Source organism: Rhizoctonia solani, chromosome 1 (genome assembly GCF_016906535.1).
Source record: "Rhizoctonia solani chromosome 1, complete sequence".
Lineage (NCBI taxonomy): Eukaryota > Fungi > Basidiomycota > Agaricomycetes > Cantharellales > Ceratobasidiaceae > Rhizoctonia > Rhizoctonia solani.
In genome coordinates this window covers 2,332,590-2,353,071 of record NC_057370.1, presented here as the reverse complement: position 1 = coordinate 2,353,071, position 20,482 = coordinate 2,332,590, and the positions used below count along the sequence as shown (strand labels likewise).

Below are 20,482 nucleotides of genomic sequence, written 5' to 3'. Positions count from 1 at the left end.
CGGGCGTTTTTGAAAGACCTAGAAGCGCTCGACCGAGCGCAATCGTAGATATAATTCACTCGGGCGAGGCGTTTGAGCTGAGAGAAGAGGCAAAGACTGTGGCCAAGGCGCAACGTAAGCACTATGTTTCACATAAGGTATTAAAGCTGACCAAAACACGCAGAGACCTGTTTGATGCGGATACATTTCGAGTAACGATTTATGCAAAGCCTGTATGATGCTTGAAGGATTGGAGAGAGTTTGCCTAAGCTTGCAATCGTAAGCCTTTCTGCCACCCCCTGAGCCTATATTGACTCTTAACAGAAGGACCGGCGGGGTAAAGAATTTGAAGGTCCGATGCCAGAAAATGCACGAAAGATTCCTACATTCCACCGTAACCCGGCCAGTGATGGAAGCAAGAATGATGCAGTTCATGAAGCGAACGAGCCATCGATGTATCATTATAGTACTACTAATATAGCAAATCCTCACATTTTAAACTTCTTCTCAAACGCATTATACAGCCTGTTACACCTTGCAACCAATTCTCTCCCAACTTCTCTGTGTTCCTCATATCCCTCTACTGGCTGGACTCCAACATACCCAGTACCAAATATGTTGGTTTCTGCCCCATAACGAACAGGTGAGTAATCTTCTGCACGACTTCTCTTTTCATTGCCACCCGAGACGCCTTCGGGAGGCTGACCAGACTTTTCGTTTGTCGCTCCAAAGGTAGTGAGCGAAGGAAGAACGGCCAATGAGACAAGAGCGACGTGAACGACTGAGATAGCAGCTTTATACGTCTGGATAGGGTGGTGTTTAGAACCAAACAACCTCGCCTGTCCGACTCCGCTATTAGATATAGCCGCAAAATGAAAGCGAATCGAGAACTCACAAGGTAAAATGCAAGAAACATGACTTTATCCAAAAACCACCCGGTATGTTCCAAAATATGTTCGTCCCCGCAACGCCAGGGTGAACAGCCAAATGTCTCACTCCGTTGTTACGCTCCGATTCGAGCTCATCTAGTGCGCAGGCAACAAGCTCCGACTCGTACTTGGAAGCCTCGTACGAATGAGAGGCGGAGACGAGCTGGTAGTCATCGATTCCGGGGAAGAATGAGGGGCGGCCTTCGAGAGACGTTGTCCATAGTACGCGGGAAGACGAAAGGGGTTGTGAGCGAGCATTTCGCGTAGCGCTCGAGCCTTTTACCATGGCAAAATTAGTTCAACGTATGACACAAACGAGACGGGAGTGGGCTTACAAGAACAAAATGTCCAAACACATTGCATTGCCATACCCACCCTAACCCATCATCACTCATTTTGCCCGTAGCTTGGATCTTGAATCCTGGTGCTGTGACGGCCGTTTTGAACCGTGTACAGACTTCCCAGATCGCGAGCGGCCAGTTTATACCCACAAAGTCGCCGACACCAGCATTGAGAATCAGATGGTGATATACGGGAATCTGGGAGAGAGCTCGAGGTTATTTACTTTGTGTGGTAGCGGGAGCTCGCAACTCGCCTCTTTCTTACGTCCGCAGCGCACTCGAATACACTCTCCACGCTTGACAAATCGAGCTTGACAATCTCAATGTCCAAGTTTTTCCTGAATAATTGTGCATGTGCCGTATTGCTCTTTGCTATTTCCTTGTCGATAAGTTTGTATAGATTCGTGCGTGCTGTTTCAGCTCGCTGTGCGCTCCGGCAAGCCAGAATCAGAGTCAGTCCGTCGGCGGGTACAAAGGGAGATATTTCATCGTCAGGAGATGCAATTGGGTGCTTTTGTGCCTCTGGAGATGCATCTGGAGGGGATTTTTGAGAAAGCTGGACGAGTAGGCGGTGGCAGACACCAAATCCCACTCCGCTATGACGTATCAGCGTACACGAAACAAAGATGCATGCTCGGGTCACCGTACCTATTGGCCCCAGTAACAAGGATAATTGGTCGTCTCTCAGTCATGGTCAAAAGTGAAATCAGTCCACAATGACAGAGCTTGCATGTCGTATGATGTAGGACGCGCTTAGATTTTGACGCGGCGCACGTGATATTCACCGCTTTTCGAGTATGAAAAATATCAAGTTTATTCTATTGTATACATTGGTGCACGGCTACATGTAGGTGTATTTATTGAATAAACCGATCACCCAAAGGAAAACAGACCCAGAAAGCAGCGATTCTTTGATTTTTGTTTAAATAGCACCCTCGGCCATCTTGGCCTTGTAGTAACTGTAGTATTGAGGGTTAGCAGCCAATTTCAGGTAGGATTGGGGCATATGCACTCACCGAACCATCTCCTCGACACCCATCTCCACAGTCCATTTGGGTTCCCATTGAAGGACTTCCTTTGCACGCGTAGTATCGGGACGACGCTTCTGGGGATCATCGGTTGGCATAGGGCCGTGAATGATATTAACTCTGTCCGTCCCGTTCTTGGGCTTGAGGGGAGTGCCATCTTCCTTTTGGACCTTCTCCACAATATCCCTTACGTGTTCCGCAAATTTGAGGATCGTAAACTCATCCTGGTTACCAATGTTCACGGGGCGAGTCTCATCCGAGTTCATAAGGCTAATAAGCCCGTCGACGAGATCGTGAATGTATTGGAACGAACGAGTCTGTTGACCGTCGCCATATACAGTCATGTCCTCGCCCTTGAGAGCCTGGATAATAAAGTTCGAAACGACGCGTCCATCGTATGGCTGTGGAGGGAGGAAACTTTGTCAGCAAGGGAAGCGAGTTAAGCAGACATGCAAACGCACGTTCATGCGTGGGCCGAACGTGTTGAATATACGCGCCACGCGGACATCGACGCCGTCCTGCGATGGAACCCATAGGTCAGCGTCTCAGCCACACGCTTTCCCTCGTCGTAGCATGCGCGAGGTCCGATAGGGTTTACATGACCCCAGCTGTTCCCGCACGTGTTAGCCGTGTGCAAAAATTTTAAGTGAAGATAGGGGCACATACTACTCTTCGCTTTGAGGGTGGACCTCTGGGTCTCCGTATACCTCTGTTAATGGGTCAACAAGTGTCGTAGGAGAAAATGGGAGGATAATTTACCTGAGGTCGAGGTGATGAGGAAACGCGCTTTGGTGCGCTTGGCCAATCCAAGCATGTTTAGAGTGCCCATAAATGAAGTCTTTATAGTCTTGACCGCGTTGAATTGATAGTGCGGGGGCGATGCAGGGCACGCGAGGTGATAGATTTCTACTCAAATGTTAGAGATGTATCGCATACATGCGCATCCCATTCACTCACGGTCGCATTCAATCATGAATGGTTCGATTACATCGTGTCTGACCATCTCAAAGTTGGGATGACCGACCCAGTGAGAGACAGTAGTCTTGGAACCGGTGAAAAAGTTATCAAGGACAGTAACATCGTGACCGAGGAGCATGAGGCGGTCGACGAGATGGCTCCCAACGAAACCGGCTCCACCAGTGACAAGAATGCGTTTCTTCTCGCTGTTGGGGAGCAATTTCACGGGGGGGAAGCGACTTAGGGTTGTATACGAGATAGACTGGGTCTGGGGATGGTAGATCGATTTGGACTGATATTCTGCAAACTGGCCAGTCACAAATTGGGCTACTTGAGAGTCTTCCTGGTCCCCTGAAACAGTCGCAACGTAGTGTGGGCGGAGGTACAGCGAACGCAGGATATCGATCGGGACCTCCGAGTCGAATCCAAAGCGCTTATATCCTACCGTCTTAATTTCGTTGCCCTTCTTGTCAGTCACCGGCGTATTTGGGAACGGTGACGAAGAGCGAGGGATATGCTTTGCATCTACGTTGAGTGTCGACATGGCGGGTGGTTGGGATGAGGTCCTGGGGGCGCGTCGATCAAGATATTTATGCGCGTTATCGAGTCATTTCAAATTCCACCTAACTGGGTGGGGCTAAATTCAGCCCTGGCGTCACCTGGCGTCGTGGTTTTCGCACAGAGTCGTGGAAACGATGCTCATCAGCGGCTATCGCGTTGACCTTATCAAGTGCATATCTGTATCTCAACTGTATCCAGGCCCGTATACCAATGGGACACGGCGCCAGCCGACAGTATGTCATGCAATAAGCCTCATCACGTTCAAATGAAACATAAGAGATTCAATACAACCAAAAATTACAACAGATAATTTTACGCCCAACATATCTACCGTCTTGTCTTGATAATACCAGCAGCTATCAACTTTTGAATCTTCTTCGCAACAATCGGGTTCTTCATGTGGTCTTGCAACGCAGCAGGGTTCTGCTGTGCTTGTTGTAAGATTTGTTGCATAATAGGGTCGGTCATAATCGACTAAACCCCATCGGCATCAGTTATCATAGATCAAATGAATGGATGATATTTCCACTTACGGCCACCTCGGGATCCCTCATTGCACGCTCCAGCGTCTGCTCATCCGATTCCCCAGATTGTTGTTCATATAGAGCGCGTGCCACTTTCTCCATTTGCTGTTCAATTTCCCGCGTATGCTGCTTCTCTGTGTCGGCCGCCGTCGCCTGAAAAAGCAAGCGTTTAATTCACACACTAGAGTTGTTTGGAAGTACACAACATACCTCCTGTGCGGCTTCCATCGCCTTGGTGTACTCGCGCATCGCAAATAGAATTGTGCTCTTTCGAATGTAGGCCTTGACTGAAATTCAAACACAAATTAAAATAACGTATTTTATCGATCGGAGAATGCGTACCAAACTTGGGGTCAACTTTGATAGCGGTTTCAACGTCTTTCAGTGCCTCGGGTAACGCGGCGAGTTTGTTGTATGCCGCGGCGCGGTTGTTATAACCGCGGGGGTCGTTTGGATCGCGTTTAATTGACTCGGTGTACGATTTTACAGATGCGGCAAAGTCACCGGCCTAAATCATGTTAGTTTCAATGAATCCATGAATTGATCGAGAATAAAGCCCACCTTGAATTGCGCATTTCCTTCCTCCCTGGCCTTTGCAGACAACTCGGGGTCGATGTATGCTTGTTTGACACGTTCTTCCTTCAACTTTTCGGCATCCCGAAGCTTATTAAGAATATCTGGTGTTCGGTGCTCCGTCAAGCTCTTGGAGAAGTATTTGATCGCATTATCGAGATCGTCTTTACGTGAGTATGCTGTTCCAATTCGACCAAGGGCTTTAGCGATCAACTTGAAGTCAGCTCGCAACTACATTTACAAGTCAATCGACCCGTATGAAATCGTGAAGTGATATGCTTACGCTGCGCCCCTCATCAATAGCTTTTTCGCAAGTCTCAATGCATTTGTCATAATCTCCCTTTTCAAAGTACGTGGCTACCGATACTAATCAGCAAACTACCCAACTCCAAATCGAAATTTACTCACCAGCAAGATTAGTCAGATAAGTAATATCGGTCGGCGAGATCTCCCAAGCTTTACTAAATGCCTGCTCTGCGGCCTCGAAGTCTTTAGCCTTGTACGCTGCTGCACCCTTTGCCTTTTCGGCGTCCGCCTCGGCCTTGACGCGTTTCTTCTCTTTAGATTCTTCGTCTTCCGGCTCGGGCTCAGGCTCGGTTCAGGTGCCTTTTGCTTAGGAGGTTCAGAGGAGGCGGGTTTAGGTGGAGGAGAAGAAGGCCCAGGTTGGGATGTGGGTGGAGGAGAAGTGAAGCCAGGCGGCACTTCGTCAGAGCCCTCTGGCCGAGTGCTCGCCTGAAGGTCCACACCCATCAATGCGCCTAGAACTGAAATCATACGAGGATCGTTGAACGAGCTTTTCAAAACGTCAGTATTTTAAGCTCTAGCCACTCCACATGACACTTACTTTCCAGCCAACGATGGGTTTGCCTGGATAAATTTCAACTGGTTCACAAAGTTCTGGTCAGCAAGGAGGTGCGACGTCCTTGGGTTGCTCGCCAGCTTTCCAAACAGGTTTGGATCGGAAAACATCTTTGCGATGCCCGATACACCTTCATCGTTTCCAACAGCAGCTATGCCACTTGTGTTAGTAAAGGCGACGCATTTAATGTATCCAATTTAGCGTACCTGCTGCAGCCTCTTTAACTTCTTTGAGCCCCTTCTGAAGCGCCGCACTGTCTTCAATCGCAATACCTTCTTCGTACGCGGCGATTGCTTCTTCCCATCGTTGAGCACCATGAAGCGCCGCACCCTTTCGCGCATAACCTTTTGCCCAGGTAGGGTTTACTTTAATGCACTACCAATAATGTTAAATTTCGAAAGGACAGCGCTAAAGGTGAACCATACCTGCTCAGCATCTTCCAAAGCATCGAGCCACAGCTTCTTCCCAGCCTTGGCTGCACTCCTGTTCGAGTACAATACATGGTTAGACGGGTCCAGGGCTATGGCCTGGGTGAATAGGTCAATAGCCTCGTCGTAGCGTTTGGCGGCGAAGGCCTTGTTGCCTTGATCTTTAAGTGTGTTGGCCTAATATAAGGTAGTTTGGTACTAGTTTTGGATGGATTATTGCGTATGGAACTCACGTCAGACATAGTGGATGAACGGGGAGATATGAGGATCTTAGGGCTCTTCGATTGTTTAAATCTCAATATAAGCGCCCAGCGTTTCGAAACTTCTGGCAACTTGTGCTGGGGTTGGCGGTGCTCGCACGGTCAGTGCAATGCAACACGTACATATGGCATTCCGCGACTGGATAACAAGATGCGATGGTATAATACAGTAAGATTAATAGAAAAAAGTCCCCAAACTGAACTATGATTTTTTGTTCTTCCTTCTTCCCTCCTTTTTAGATACCTTTTTGATAGCACCAAGAACTTCATCGAGTTGGGGATCGTCCGTCTTGGTAGCCTGGGTCTCTGGGGCCAACTCATCCCCGCTTTTAGACGGGCCAAACGCTTTCCGGGAATTTGAAGCTTTGGAAAACAGCGCATCGAGTTCGTCTTCATCCGTCGCATGGCGTTTGCGTTTCTTGATGTGCGTCGAATCGCTTCCACTTGCTGTGGGGTTGGTATCAATTTTTGAAGGCGGTTTTGTGGCATTGATGTTATTGGCCGCTGATGCTGCCGCTGCCGCTTTCTTCTGGTCTCGCTGCATATCCCTCCACGCAGCTGCGTCTCTTTTCAACATTGTGAGGTGCAGGTTTCTTGCAAAATACTTCCCATAATAGGATGCTGATAGTGCTATCTCATGGGGCAAGATAGATTTGGCTATTTTCTCCTGCGATTTGCCATTAGTTACTCGTTATATGCGCCTGAAAATACGAGAAAACAAACTCTTAAGAATGGATCTGCGCACGTCCAACACCTATCCCCGACTCGGCTGCCAATGCGGTCGTCGACCAGTGTGTGGTACGACCCTATCAAGTCTAACAGGAATTTACGTTTGTCTCGCAAGGGCACCGTGGAAGAGTCCAGGAAAGCATCAAGGATGCGAGAGCTTATTGGGTGGCGGGATAAACTAAGAATCTCATCGGTAGACTGAGCATGTATGCTGTAGTCCATTTTTGAGTATGCTGTGTTTTCTTTGCAAAGGTTGGCAAATTTACCTTTGTATAACCCGTTGGTTGTGTGGGTCCGATTGTTTAAGCATGGATTGGAGGATCACAGCACCTTGGACAGTAGGTTCAGCTGGCCCCGAATTGGCCTCTGGGTCATCGTTCAAGCCTGTCGACTTGCTATAAACCTTCACCCGAATTAAATTAATATACGTATATAACGCTAAACGTACACTCACGTTGCGTGATTTCAATGTCAGTAAGCACGGTACCAGTAATTGGATTGTGGATTCTTCAACATCTACTGCACGACAGAGCATCTAAAAAGTTGTGAGTTAGCAGAATTATACGGCATGGAACTGATTTTTGCCAACCTCACTAACTGCGTCCTCGTGGGCGCCGAGGGCAGTAGCTTGATCTACAAGCGACTTCAATACTCCGGTTCGTCCGGTCTTGATTAATTTGCTCGAAACTGGGTCGATTTCTTGCAGAGCTTCCAGGAAATTTGACGAATCTAAGCGCATGATCGCCTTGCTGACTACGAAATTTGCTACAGGGTGTGAACAGAGCCTTCCAAGTTTAGTGTTGAAATATAGGCTCCAAAGAGATTTAAACGCCTTTCCGGGGGCGTGCCGAACTAGAGCTTCAAGCAAGTGGGATGCAGTTGGGTCTCTTAGGAGAGTTCCGACGTAGTCAGACTCCTGGGGCTCGTCTCCTTGTGCTGTAGACCAATAAGTAAACAAGAATCAAATGCCGATAAAATAGATATACCTAGCGACGATATCATCCCCATTAGTACACTATCAATGAGCGAACCCGGAATGTCGGATTTTTCTTGTTGTGCTTCCAGGTCGATCATTGCCTGCAAAACGGGATTGGCGACCTTATTTGCTGCAAAGGCCCGAATTTCGTTCGCATCTGTCAGACCTCGCAACCCGTCGACAAATTTGTTTGTCACATCCTTAAACAATGCGGGAACAATCGCAGTAGAAGTCCGCTCGGACCCAGAAGATAGTATTGACTTCATGGATCCCTGACGGGACTTGTAAGCGGCACTTTTCTTGGATCGAATGAGCGATGTATTCGGCTGAGATGAGTCTGGGTGTCGAGTAATTTGAGGAGAAAGCAGGACCAGAAACGAGAGCAATACGTGGGCTCCGAATGGGTCCAGAATAAGATGTGATAAGGAAGGCAGTAGCTCCTGTATAAATATATTATAAATGCGTAAGAATTTGTCAACTACGAGGCGGCGCACCTCGCTTATTGCAATTACAAGTTCAGTCATTGTACGCAGGACTCCAGTATTGTTATCTTGGTCCGAAGATTTTGCAATGCGTCCTCGGGTCTGTGTGGTATGAGCTATATAACTGGCGATAGAATAGGCATCTGACACACCTCTCGAGAGACAGTCGAAGCGGCAACTTCAAACAAAGTCTGGCATACATGAGATCCAAAACGATGCTGCGCCAATTGGACGTATCTGGGCATACGTGAGCCGTGAACAAGGGTGATAAGATAATACTTACGATCCACATAACCTATCAGCGAATACGCGAATGACGAGGTCGTCTATGGAGTGTAGCATACGCTCCAGGATAATAGAACAATCGGGATCGGTGGAAAGTTGAAGCTCTTTACCGGAAGACTCGGATAATGCAGCTACAAGAAACATTCGCTTGTCTGGAAGCAGTGAGCTTGCATTATTGAACTGCAACAATTCGACATACCTTCATTAGTATTGCCTTCCTCATTTGTATCATCTCGAGAGTGCTCCTGTGATTGCCATTCTTGAATACGAGCATCCACTGTCCTAAAGTAACCCTTAACGTCTGGGTCCACATATCCGAATGGTGCCTCTAGGTTCATATCGTCATTTGTTTCCATCCATTGGGGATTGGATTCCTCATGATGCTCTTCCACCTGTTGCTCGACTTCATTTTCAATCACCTCCTTGTTGCCCTTCTTCTTCTTCCCTCGTTTCCTGTGTTCTTTGGGCATATCGACAGGCTGGGCTGGTGGTGATCGGCAAAGTAAACAATTGAAAGAAAACTTGGCGCCATAGAATATATTTCAAATTAATGATTAGTCATAGCTCGTAGGACAGATCAATACCTCTTGGGGGTGCTCTTGGGCGTCAATCAAAGGATTCACGAGCTTGTGCTGTGGATACCGCCCGGAGCAGGACTTTCCTTGATAGATACGCTTTGAGCTCGCGTGGGCAGTGTACTTTGTATCGTCATTCAATTGGAGCTTGAGTGGCACACCTCCGTGTCCATAATTGGTTTAAGTCTCCGGGTTTAAATTAGGTCCTCGCCTCGACCCTGTCACGGTGGGTTCAAACCGACTGTATCTGTTCCCTGCGTCATGGAGGCAGGCCATTCGACTACGTCTCTTCCTGCCTCGGATAGTCCCCAGCTATTGTCTACCAACTACCAGCCAGTAAGTCATCACTCCATTTCCGTTCACCGAAATTAGCCTCTCACTCACCACCAGCAGAGTTACGATCCACAATTACGAGCAAATCTCATACCACCTTATGGATATGTCGGACATAGACCCCCTCCAGTCATCGTTGAGCAACAAGACAGACGAGGGTCATATGAAATAGTCAATTCTGCCGATGAGCGAGATGAATACACTGATCCATACAGCCAACATGTACAAGACGACAATGATTCGGTTCCGCTCTTCAATCTTCGTCGTCGTTCCACAGGTACCAATAAACGCCATTCGACAATATTACCTAGTACACCTCTACCCCTAAGCCCTGTTCCACCTGGGCTCGCCGGTGGCACTGGATGGCTGGCCCGATTCGAACCAGCCCCGGTCATGCCTTTGATCATCCATACCCTTCTCTGGTGCGTCAATTCTGGCCGATAAGCACCCCAAATCTTACTGCTGCCAAAGCATCGCTGCTTTTCCTATAATATATTACCTATCCCCCGTAGCTGATGGGCTCTCTATGTTCTGGGCGCGAGTTATTGTTGGAGGCATCGCTGGTGCCGTAGGGCTTAGTTTGAGCGTGAGTTTATTAGATCTCGCCAGAAGAGGTATCGAAGCAGCCTGTGAGTTCATTCGAGTACTTTCTCTTCGGTTCATTGGACTAATTAGGCAGTATGGGCCACTATCGTTCATGAATCTATGGGCGGGGGCATGGGTGGCGTCACTCTAAGCCAGTTGAATTATCATACTGCCAACCCCGACAGTCCTTGGGCGGCTATCTTATTGCTTTATCGGCGATGGTTCAAGCACCGAGGAACTGGCAGATCCCGCAGGAAGGAATATGAGTGAGCCGTATCGTTACTTGGGCAACAGTGTCGGTGACTTATCGCATTGCCAGTGGCGCACCGTGGTCCTTGTATATCGTCTTATTCCTACTCACTGTCACAGTCTCTGCGGGATTAGTGTTCGCATTTGGTCGAGTTGTCGATATATACACCCAACAATTCGTATGTTGTATCGCTCATATGCAATTAAGTCATCCACTGACCAACTCGGAAGATACAATCTGACGTTTACAGTGAGGTGACAGTCATAGGGGATCTGTCCCCCGCAGATGTTGAGAGAGCAGGCGCTCTCGTATCAACATTCGTGGTATGTGTGCCTCAGTTAATCCAGATCTCTGCTCATACACTCTGGTTCCAGGGATACGAATCTACATGGTCACTCACTCCCTTCTCTGCAGCTGCACACCTCCCTAAAGACCGGTCGTTTAGAGTCCCACGTCCAGATGGCTCTGGAGAAGACGTGCTGCATTTTGCCGAGACATACACCCGTCAACTCGTACCTGGTGGAACTGGATTCGGAACTTTTTTCCCGAACAGCACGGCTGTATGGGCGAATGCAACTGCCACGAATAGGAATCCTAGCGAAGCACGTACTATGGCTATGGGACAAACACTTAGGTGGCCAAGGTGGGGCGAGCGGACTATATGCCAGACTATGGAGGAGATACCTGATAATGGCCTCGTCATGTGAGTTTCGAATGGATAAGCCTGATAGATTTCCCTTAAAATAATGTCACACTCCAGTGATCCCAAACGCAACACAACGGAAAACCTTACGTATGCGTACGTGACAAAGGCTGCCATCTTAGGCCTATTAAAGTACGCCGAGATTTCGAATATGAGTTTAGCCCAACTGCCTCCGATCGACTTTGCCAAGGAGATGAGTCCAGGAGATGAGCCTCCTGCTGGTATAATAGAGAGTGATGTAGGATTGATGAGTACGTTGTCTTCTCTCGAAGCTTTACAACATTAGCATTTAAACACTTACCACAGGTAAATGGTGGGACAATGGCGTGGCACACCAATTCAAGTCAGCGGCTCTCGATACAGGTGATGCCGGAAAAGGGTGGACGATGCTTGAAATAATATTAGTCCGTTTAAACGAGACTTATACTCCCCAGGGTCAGTTCCCACAGTACGTCCCTGGCGGCAACAACGGAACTCGTATTGGACTCGATGCAGCATTGTGCGTCTCAGAAATAAGGGCTCATACATTGGATGCTTACAACAACGTATGTCGTTCACCCGAATCTGTTACCTGTCCGCTTACTTGACCTTTGGTAGACTGCTGGACTTCCCACTACTCTAGGTTACTTGTACAGCGGGGCTCAATTTAACACTACAGGCAAAAAGATGGAAGGGGAGTGGATTAAGGGTGTCCAGCGTGGTATAAATTCGGTTGGAAAATGGACGGTTTTCTCTAACGCACATTTCAATTCCCGTAATGTGATGATAAAAGATAATGGGAGAGACCAACGCTATGTTCCCAATCCAACGGTATGTACAAATTTGGGAATGGTGCAAAATACTAAATATGTCGTTAGGTCGTTTCGTTCACTGGGAACTCGGAGCCAAAGAATTATACGAAGCTCGCCGCAGCCGAGTTGCAGGATGTCCTCGGGGATGTCGATTGTCAGCATTTAGTGAGTTAGGGTGTACATATGGAGAGGTATGTTGGTGACATTCTGTATCAGCTCCCCTATCTTGTTGGAAGCCAACCAGTGGTGGCACATAAGTACACTGATAAGGTATGTGCTTATTTATTGTTCCAAAGGCTCATTAGTTTGGTGTACTAATCAACCCCAGACCCTCGCATATACCAAGATCTATCTTGTCTGGCTGATTGTCATCTTGATAGGTAACGTGCTCTACCCAAGCGCTGGTCAAGATAGCCTAGTAGTAACTCATACTCTTTCCTAGTTACATTGGTACTGGGCTTTGTGGTCGCAATATTCGTACCTCGCCTGCCTCTCGGATTACCGAGAAGAGACTTCGGGGTGTTTTCTTGGATAGCCGCTATCGAAGGCAAGTAACAAGTCCCAGGACTCCCATAAAGGGAAAACTAACGAGATTGGCTGAACCCAGGTGACTCACTTGTTAATCTGCCGGTCCAAGTGGGCCGTTATGAGCGCCTCGAGGACCTCGAACGCAAAGCGAAAGATGTGCCGGTGAAATATGCAACACCAGAAGATGTTCACTAAAAGCAGTACACATTATTGTTTGGGTTCGATGGGCCTTTTGTAGAATACTATAATCATTGGGGGTTTGTTAAGGGATTTTATTTTGTTTTATCATGTTGTTGGCGCCGCGTCCAGGGTCCTTGTCGATCAGTTTCCGACGCCTTGGTTGTGCGGCATCAGCGCAACTCGAACTACCACCACCACCATCAGCGGCATGGCTCAGATAGAGGCAAAATCATGGGGAGCTGGTGTGACTATCCCCGAAGGCCGGTGTACCGTTAACCTCGATGACAGTGCACTCCGAATGCTTGAGCCAGCGCAGCATCGGAAGAACCCAGCCCAGAGCTCGTATCACAGCTTCAAGTGTGAGTTTTCGCCTGTGATTGTGCCGGCTCATTCGTTCCGAGAACTGATGTGGCACAGATTACTTCAAGCCAGAGTCTATCGATGTTCGGAAACCGGGCAAGGTTCAGATGCCCAATCCCCCACGGGCGACTGGTGATGGAGGGGTGGCGCTTGACGTAGAATTGCTGGGTCCTAACGTAAGTGGTTAGCAGCAGGTTAGTTGACACAGCTGATCAGTTGTCCTGTACAGCAGGAGGATAAACATCTTTTTACGGCAGTCGAGCAAGCGACAAAAGAGTTGGATGTATTTATGATATTTGACCCCACAACAGGCGTATGTGATTCTACCCTACACAGTAATACGTTCTAACGCAGTCGATGCAGGCTTTTACTATGTATGAAGCAGATAGCAGCGTTGTTCTGACTTACGATCGTGCTGCCTCCAAGGCAGCATCCCGTTCCCGTTCTAAAGCTTCTCCGGCAACTCAGCCTCTTCCTATTCCTGCTATTCCTAAAGCTTCTTCCACTCCCGCTCCTCCTGCTCCCCTTCGACTACCTAAAACTGGTACAGAAGCTACTGTCGATTCGACGAAACGACCATCAGTTACGCAGAAAACTAAACGACCGAAAGTCAAACCGGCACCCCCGCCCACTCCACCACCAGCAGCCGTCAAGGAGGAAGCTGAAGAAGGCGAACTTGAACTCGAACTCGAGCCTGTTGCTGTACCTGCGCCTGTGCAGCCAGACCTGATGGAAATTGACGCTGCTACTCCAACTGAAGAACTTGAAGCAGGCGAGGTTGATGCTGAGCCAGAAGGAATATTACCTTGGGACGCGGTCCCTACCACAATTCACAAGCGAGCGACAGCCAAAACGAGCGCATTTACTACAACCGATCCGGATGAGGAGGTTATTGACTTTGGCCCATCACTCGGTGGTGCCCGAGATCCGCCAGCGAGGAAAGCGCAGAACAAGTCATCATCATCAGGACGCCCTGGTGTTGGGGGAATTATCTTTCCCAAGGCTGCACCAAAACAACACCAGCATCGAGAACCCCCTCCCCGCCCGGTTCCCGCCGCGCCCCCTGTCCAGTCGAACCCAGATTCCGAAGACGAAGAGTTTGAAGAAATCGTTCCCGGTGCTCAAAGTGAGCTGGAAGCTGAGATGCAGAATGAGATGCGGAATGTGCTCGATAAGGAAAGTAGCGAGGAGAGCGAAGAAGAAGAGGAAGAAGAAGAGGAAGAGGAAGAGGAAGAGGAAGAAGGGTATGGTGAAGCCGTGTTTGATGCTCAGGCGTTCCAACAAGAGTTAGCCCAAGAAGTACGCCAAGACGGAGGTGAGTTTCCTTCAAACAAACTTGTAAATACCGATACTAATCCTGACCAGAAACGGATTCAGACGACTCTGACTCCGACTCTGACTCTGAGGAAGACGACTAGTGCAGCTCGTCTTGGTTCGTTTGTTGGTTAATGCTCTGCTTATTGCTTTTCTGTGTCTTATTCACGCTGTACCATGTAGCCTGTTGTTTGTTGCTTTAGTTGTGTCGCTTTTACTGTTAATAGCTTACAGACTGGGTTGAGGATCAAATACCAAATACTTCATATGCAAAACATTGTCGAAAAGAGGAGAGTGCAGAAGGAAAAGCTGTACAAAACTTTATCTTATATGCACCTGTGGTTTGATCATTTCTACTAAAGCTAATCCTATTACTCTGCAAGCCCGCCTGGCGCAATGGTGGCGCGCCAGACTTCTAGGCTTTGGCTTAAGTAAATCTGGAGGCTGCGGGTTCGAGCCCCGCGGTGGGTTTTTGTATTTTCTTGTCTTTTTACCATGTCATGATCAACAAGTGTGCATGAATGGGCCGGGTTCACGGGAAGCCATTTAAATGGTTAATAGATTATGATTAGGGAGCTCTGGATTCTGGGCATAGTGCCAGATATCGTGGGAGCGATGTGGACAGTGTATCGACGGCTTAATCCTACCTAGACTTACATGTCATCAATCTATCCTTCTCCATCCAGATGTGCATAGATAAGGGAAAACGCTTATCTCGATTTTGAGGTAGAGGGACTAATGATCTGTTTGTCCTTGGGGGGGGGGATGCTCGATATTTTTATTGCATTCTTTGACTCATTTTCCTCTTTAAACAGGCAAAGACCTGCTTCCTTCTCCTGATGGAGGACAGCCGAAGTGCCGCCAGTGCGACCCATATACTTAAAGCAGCTGCACTCGTTCTACACATCAACTAAACGTGTATCGTCTTAAATCAAAATAGACTTTATATAATTTAGTGGGGATGTTATGGACAAGGAGGCCTAACCTCGTTTAAGGACCTCCAGCTAGTGCTATAATCTTCGCCACTGCATTCTCCGCCATCACAAAAATTGCGCCCTGGGGGTTGCCCGCCGTCATACCAGGCATGATACCTGCATCAACGACAAACAGATTATCAGTTCCCCACACTTTGGTAGTTGTATCGACGACCGAGTCGGAAGAGCTTGTCCCGATCCTGGTTGAGCCAGTCCAGTGGTTGGGTGTATGCAGCACCTGAGCAATATGGCGATCGATAGAAGTAACATTGTCAGGAGCCACCAAAACAAGGTCGGGGACCTGTTTGTACGTGGACAGTATATCGTTCATTGCATTGATCATCACCGCTTTGTCAACAGGGTCGGTGAACCATGGCTTGACAATCGGACTCATAGCCAGAGACGTATCTTTCATGCCTTAGAGAAAGATATTGTCACTTGAATTTACCATAGTATAACACAGTTGAAGAACTCACCGATCCTTCCGGTCGAAGTAAGACCGGTGGCAAGATACAAAGTTATAACGAACTGTGATGTAACATTGTAGGGGTATATCGTTGAAACTCCCCAAGCACCTGGGCGCGATGTCCCCTGTACATAACGGGTCTTGCCGTCCGACCCGTTGTATTGACGCCAAAAGTTGATCCGAGGAGACGAACCGGCAAAAACACCTGAGCGATCTCGCACATACTGGTTTGCGTCCGAAACACGCGGATTTGACCATATTGGTGCAAAATTATCGTACCAATCGACGCTGGGATGAGTGAAGATCAAGTTTACACCGGGTTTATCCTTTACGTTCATGCCGACCGGAAGATTGATGTACTGCGACGAAGGTGGAAGGTGCTTGGACAGAGCAGAGTTCCCACTATGAGAGCGATTTGGTCCGATGGACCAATGCCTGACCCGAACAGAATCTTTGCCGTTCCGAAAGCACCTGCAGATAGAATGACTCGGCCCTTTGAGGTGAGTTGAATGATTCCATTTCCGTTGACTACATAGCATATATAAGCATTCGAACGATCAAGACGAGTATGGAGATACATACGGGAGTTATCATTGGTCTGAACACCTGTGATCTGAGCGCCATTGCGAATGACAGAGAGAACCTTGGTGTTGGTGATGAGCTTGAAGTTGGATCGAGCCCTGGCCGTCTTGAGATATGTATCCATCGGGCCTGTACGTTTTCCATCTTGGATCTATTAAACACAAAGGAGGCTAAGTTTAAAGATCCAGAGCACTACTGGATACACTTACATAGTAGTTCGGATGACCATAAATACGGTTCTTCGAGTTACGATCCTCATTGATGGTAATCGCAGAGTAGTTCTGCGTCTTCAAAATGGATTTAACAACATCATATACTTGAGTGAGATAACGTTTCCCATCTGTCGACGGTATGTCTGTTGAGGGTAGTCTTGCTTTGACCTTGTTAAGCGCGGCGTTTGGTTGTTGCCACCCTTTCGGCCAACCATTCGAGGTATCCCATTCTGCATCGGTCGGATACCAGTAAAGCCTGGTAAAAACCGGTGAGCCTTAAGCGTCGATACACAATAAGCCTACTTACAGTCCATTGACAGCCGTCCCACCCCCAATGAGGCACGCTGCACCAGCCTGGATATCTAGGTTTGCCCATGTAAGAATAGAGATGAACAACTATAAACTCAACCAACCATCACACCACCAGTATGCGGGTGCAGTGGAAACGATCGATTCGTACAAGCCAGGTATGTCAAATCTTGTGAGCTGCCCGGTAGTCAGTTTTAATTTATGCGGAACGTTTAAAAAATAACGCATACATTCGTCTTGCTTGGCCAGGGTGGTACTTCAGTGCCTCCTGTTGCTAATGTACTAGGCCCACCCCTATTATCTAGACATTAGGTATCTATATTGTATAAATTCAAAGGAGCGCTTACCTTTCTATCAGAAGGACATTTTTCCCTGCTTCAGACAGGCGATCTGCGACTATGATACCTGATGCGCCAGCACCAACGACGATATAATCGTATCGTGTAGTGGCGGTCGAGTTGTTAACGCTCCCTTGAGCGAGAGCTATCGCATATAAGCACTAAGTACAGACCGAGCACATAAAACTTACTTGCACCCGCAAAAACAGAGAAGAGAAAGAGACATAGCATGACTGCCGATGTTGTAGAGGACCCATCTCTACATGGAGGTTTATATACTACTAACTCAGCCCACCCCTTCCTGCTGATGATAAGTAAAAGATGGAGCTTCCGGGCCCAGTTCGGCACGAGAAAAATATCGGCTATAAAACATGTGACTTCTTTGAGCAACGAAAATATGAGTGTGAACGCTGGCAGGCTATCGCGAGACGCGAGGCGCCAGTTTAGCGCCTTCGTCGTAGGTAAAATGATCTAGCATGATCCCGAGAACCACAGCATGCGTACTTACAAGTACGATAAACACCCATTAAATTCCATCAAAATGTGTCTGCAGGGAGCACGATGATGCGTGTAATATCTTCTTCCAAGGGAAACAGCATGGTGCGCAAGGTCATGTGAAGAGGACTGTAGCAAGCAACCGGTCTTTGGTGCTATATCGAAGGAGACTTGGATTCCAAGGACTGTTACCTTACGATCCTATACATGGGATGACCCCGGGATTCAAAGTACGGATTAATATAAGTTGTATAGATACAGTAATCACAACTTGAATATCGACACAATCATTACGCTTGTTACAAATAGTTCCATCCGGCTAATCTAATGCATCCCCTCTAGGTCTAGTGTGCGACCCTCGATAAATACTCCAACAAAGCAACCAGGAGCTAAGGAGCCCTAAAATCAACCATGCGCTGTTGATTAGGTTGTAATTTCCATGCAGTTGATTCTTGACCAAACTGTCGATTGGGCCGAGTATCAAACTGAATAACCCAACGAGAGTAGTCGCCAATCCTACAGAATGTGTTAGTTATAGTTTTGATATCAATTATGCCCATTACCATAGACTCGACCAAAGGTATTATAGCCGAAAGCTCTGTGAGTTGTTTGAGAAAACTTTCGATAATAACTTCACGATTGTACTTACTTTCCACAATAATCACCAACTATAAACGAAAGGTCAATAACTCCAATTGCTTCAAAATAATCTAGTAGAATCTCACCAAAAATATATAACAACGGTCTAAGCACAACAAAGAGTGAGATTGATACTATTTGAGTTGCTACCAGAGATGTCATGCCCAATCCACCATACGAAACTCCAATAACCAGTATGGCAGCCGATGCATCAAACGTAGTGCGCTGGTCAAGGAGCCATCCAAAAATTGGGACTCCTTGAGAGGATATCAGCCGAAAACGAATAGTTCAAGCGCTCAGCCAAACGCACCGATGATGCCACCAAGTGGGAGCAAGATCGAGAATAGGCTGGACATTCGGAGTGCATCATTGGGGTTTGCCAAATAAAACAAGAATTGCTCAGATATAGTTTGAATCTCCCAGTTAACTCGATCACTAAATTATGCCATTAATGCAAAGTTACCCAAAGTTTCGTGAAACTCACGCATAAACCGAGAAAAATAGTAAGAGAAGCCTAAAATGCACGGGTCAGCCCCAGCTCAACGCTATGAAATGTGAAGTATCTGTTTACCCAAAATGCCGGCTGAATAATTGTACAATGAAAGGCCTTCCGGACATGATTCCAACAAATGTGTCCTTGGGGTCCGGATGCCTAGGTTGTTCTGAAGAAGGCTCACCGGTTGAGATGGTGCCGTATGTGACTGCGGAAGCGGGGTTATCTGAAAGTTGATTCTCCTGAGAAACCATCTGTTTTTGATAGGCATTGGGAGGTCCGGTCAGGCTCTGGAGCACAATAAACCTATGTCAATTAAAAGTTAGCAGGCCAACAACTCTCCGCATACATAAGCATACAGTGCAGGAATGAGGGCGTAGCACCAGAACCATGCTTGAATAGACATATTTCCACTTCTGGTGAAAATTTCCTGTTAGTAATATAGCTACCGGGGTGAAAAATACAATGCCATACTTCTTGTCTACCCAATCAAACAGGACAAAGGCTGTGCTACTGGCATTGAATGCAGCCATGATAAAGCTTAAAATCAAACCAGAGCGTGCTGGGAATGCATTGCTGATGTGAAAGCTCGAGAGAAAAATTAAGGGGCTGCCAATAGCTAGCAAGAAAAAGCCGGCATAATATCCATCGAGTACTAGACAAAAGTTTGTTTATGAACACGACACATGATTGTGAATTGAGCTCACCAAATGGCCACCGGATATACCCGTTCCCAAAAACTAAACATCCAATTCCATAAAGGGTTGCCCCCATGATACTTGTTTTGGTGGGACCAATCCAGTCTAGCACCGATCCAGCGGGTAACGATACCATCTAGCTCATATTTAGCACTAGATAAACGCTGCGCGATTGTTCTCACGTTGGTAAGTGCAACGGACACCACAAACATGTTATTAAGTCGTAGTTCCTAGAAATATTACTAATCAATGCGGGTGGTGCAACCACTGGGGAGGGGGCAACAAACCTGTTCGTTACAAGAACTCGCCGGGTTGCTTTCATCGTGTGAGCATAACCACGAGTAGACGCCTATATAGATAATTCATGAACTGAGTTCATTAAATAGTCAGATCGGTTTACTTACCTTTACGAATCAATGCAGGCTTGAGTGCTATGAGATGGACAGTGTCAACAAGGTCCCCCAATTACTGAACATGACCCAACCTGCGAATCCAAATATGGTTCCGGTAGTGAAGAGACTGTTGCGAGTAGTTTAAAACTCAGTTGATCAACTCAGTTAATAATGCCGACTGACTTGATAAATATCACTACCAGCACTTGGAACAAGCGCAACTTGCTGAACGTCATAGTCAAGTCTTGGAAGCGCCCGATCGGGCCGAAGCATATTTTATAAGCCCTATTTCCAATTGTCGATCAGATGAAAATATTTTAATTAGTTTCATAGTACACCACTAACCCTCACTCG

General features: G+C 47.4%; 7 protein-coding genes and 1 non-coding gene across 8 annotated transcripts; 2 read left to right on the top strand and 6 right to left on the bottom strand.

Moving 5' to 3' along the window:
- Positions 1-467: 467 nt before the first annotated feature.
- Positions 468-1,941, bottom strand: RhiXN_04275 (uncharacterized protein; the record flags this gene model as incomplete). Its single annotated transcript, XM_043324092.1, has 5 exons — positions 468-831; positions 875-1,184; positions 1,300-1,447; positions 1,515-1,845; positions 1,898-1,941. The coding sequence occupies 5 exons, from the start codon at positions 1,939-1,941 to the stop codon at positions 468-470; spliced, it is 1,197 nt and encodes a 398-aa protein (XP_043176511.1).
- A 230-nt stretch (positions 1,942-2,171) lies between these two features.
- Positions 2,172-3,778, bottom strand: RhiXN_04274 (GDP-mannose 4,6-dehydratase; the record flags this gene model as incomplete). The annotated part of the gene is made up of 7 exons (XM_043324091.1): positions 2,172-2,208; positions 2,266-2,678; positions 2,739-2,795; positions 2,831-2,885; positions 2,944-2,986; positions 3,037-3,183; positions 3,235-3,778. The coding sequence occupies 7 exons, from the start codon at positions 3,776-3,778 to the stop codon at positions 2,172-2,174; spliced, it is 1,296 nt and encodes a 431-aa protein (XP_043176510.1).
- A 344-nt stretch (positions 3,779-4,122) lies between these two features.
- Positions 4,123-6,421, bottom strand: RhiXN_04273 (stress-induced-phosphoprotein 1; the record flags this gene model as incomplete). Its single annotated transcript, XM_043324090.1, has 12 exons — positions 4,123-4,269; positions 4,329-4,472; positions 4,530-4,606; positions 4,662-4,827; positions 4,881-5,123; positions 5,176-5,249; positions 5,301-5,478; positions 5,658-5,685; positions 5,737-5,902; positions 5,958-6,126; positions 6,177-6,356; positions 6,413-6,421. 12 exons carry the CDS (start codon positions 6,419-6,421, stop codon positions 4,123-4,125), a joined length of 1,581 nt encoding a protein of 526 aa, XP_043176509.1.
- A 220-nt stretch (positions 6,422-6,641) lies between these two features.
- On the bottom strand, positions 6,642-9,381 carry RhiXN_04272 (Pumilio-family RNA binding repeat; the record flags this gene model as incomplete). The annotated part of the gene is made up of 10 exons (XM_043324089.1): positions 6,642-7,106; positions 7,163-7,379; positions 7,435-7,571; positions 7,623-7,703; positions 7,758-8,104; positions 8,155-8,584; positions 8,639-8,728; positions 8,779-8,863; positions 8,910-9,063; positions 9,111-9,381. The coding sequence occupies 10 exons, from the start codon at positions 9,379-9,381 to the stop codon at positions 6,642-6,644; spliced, it is 2,277 nt and encodes a 758-aa protein (XP_043176508.1).
- Positions 9,382-9,747: 366 nt separating this feature from the next.
- RhiXN_04271 (EAF domain-containing protein) lies at positions 9,748-14,634 on the top strand (the record flags this gene model as incomplete). Its single annotated transcript, XM_043324088.1, has 20 exons — positions 9,748-9,822; positions 9,877-10,241; positions 10,291-10,448; positions 10,499-10,670; positions 10,724-10,832; positions 10,885-10,977; positions 11,029-11,357; positions 11,415-11,608; positions 11,664-11,902; positions 11,955-12,167; positions 12,215-12,313; positions 12,365-12,418; positions 12,477-12,528; positions 12,756-12,832; positions 12,878-12,933; positions 12,986-13,215; positions 13,274-13,392; positions 13,446-13,529; positions 13,580-14,531; positions 14,582-14,634. The coding sequence occupies 20 exons, from the start codon at positions 9,748-9,750 to the stop codon at positions 14,632-14,634; spliced, it is 3,723 nt and encodes a 1,240-aa protein (XP_043176507.1).
- Positions 14,635-14,912: 278 nt separating this feature from the next.
- On the top strand, positions 14,913-15,001 carry RhiXN_12354. Its single transcript has one exon. It is a non-coding gene; the product is annotated as a tRNA-Arg (tRNA).
- A 519-nt stretch (positions 15,002-15,520) lies between these two features.
- Positions 15,521-17,642, bottom strand: RhiXN_04270 (GMC oxidoreductase; the record flags this gene model as incomplete). The annotated part of the gene is made up of 10 exons (XM_043324087.1): positions 15,521-15,921; positions 15,981-16,258; positions 16,315-16,498; positions 16,553-16,703; positions 16,762-17,020; positions 17,072-17,126; positions 17,178-17,250; positions 17,304-17,367; positions 17,421-17,556; positions 17,603-17,642. 10 exons carry the CDS (start codon positions 17,640-17,642, stop codon positions 15,521-15,523), a joined length of 1,641 nt encoding a protein of 546 aa, XP_043176506.1.
- Positions 17,643-18,295: 653 nt separating this feature from the next.
- RhiXN_04269 (uncharacterized protein) lies at positions 18,296-20,364 on the bottom strand (the record flags this gene model as incomplete). The annotated part of the gene is made up of 14 exons (XM_043324086.1): positions 18,296-18,422; positions 18,556-18,574; positions 18,632-18,802; positions 18,856-18,980; positions 19,030-19,059; positions 19,117-19,344; positions 19,398-19,454; positions 19,513-19,693; positions 19,746-19,872; positions 19,919-19,966; positions 20,024-20,085; positions 20,141-20,167; positions 20,221-20,255; positions 20,312-20,364. The coding sequence occupies 14 exons, from the start codon at positions 20,362-20,364 to the stop codon at positions 18,296-18,298; spliced, it is 1,290 nt and encodes a 429-aa protein (XP_043176505.1).
- Positions 20,365-20,482: the final 118 nt, after the last annotated feature.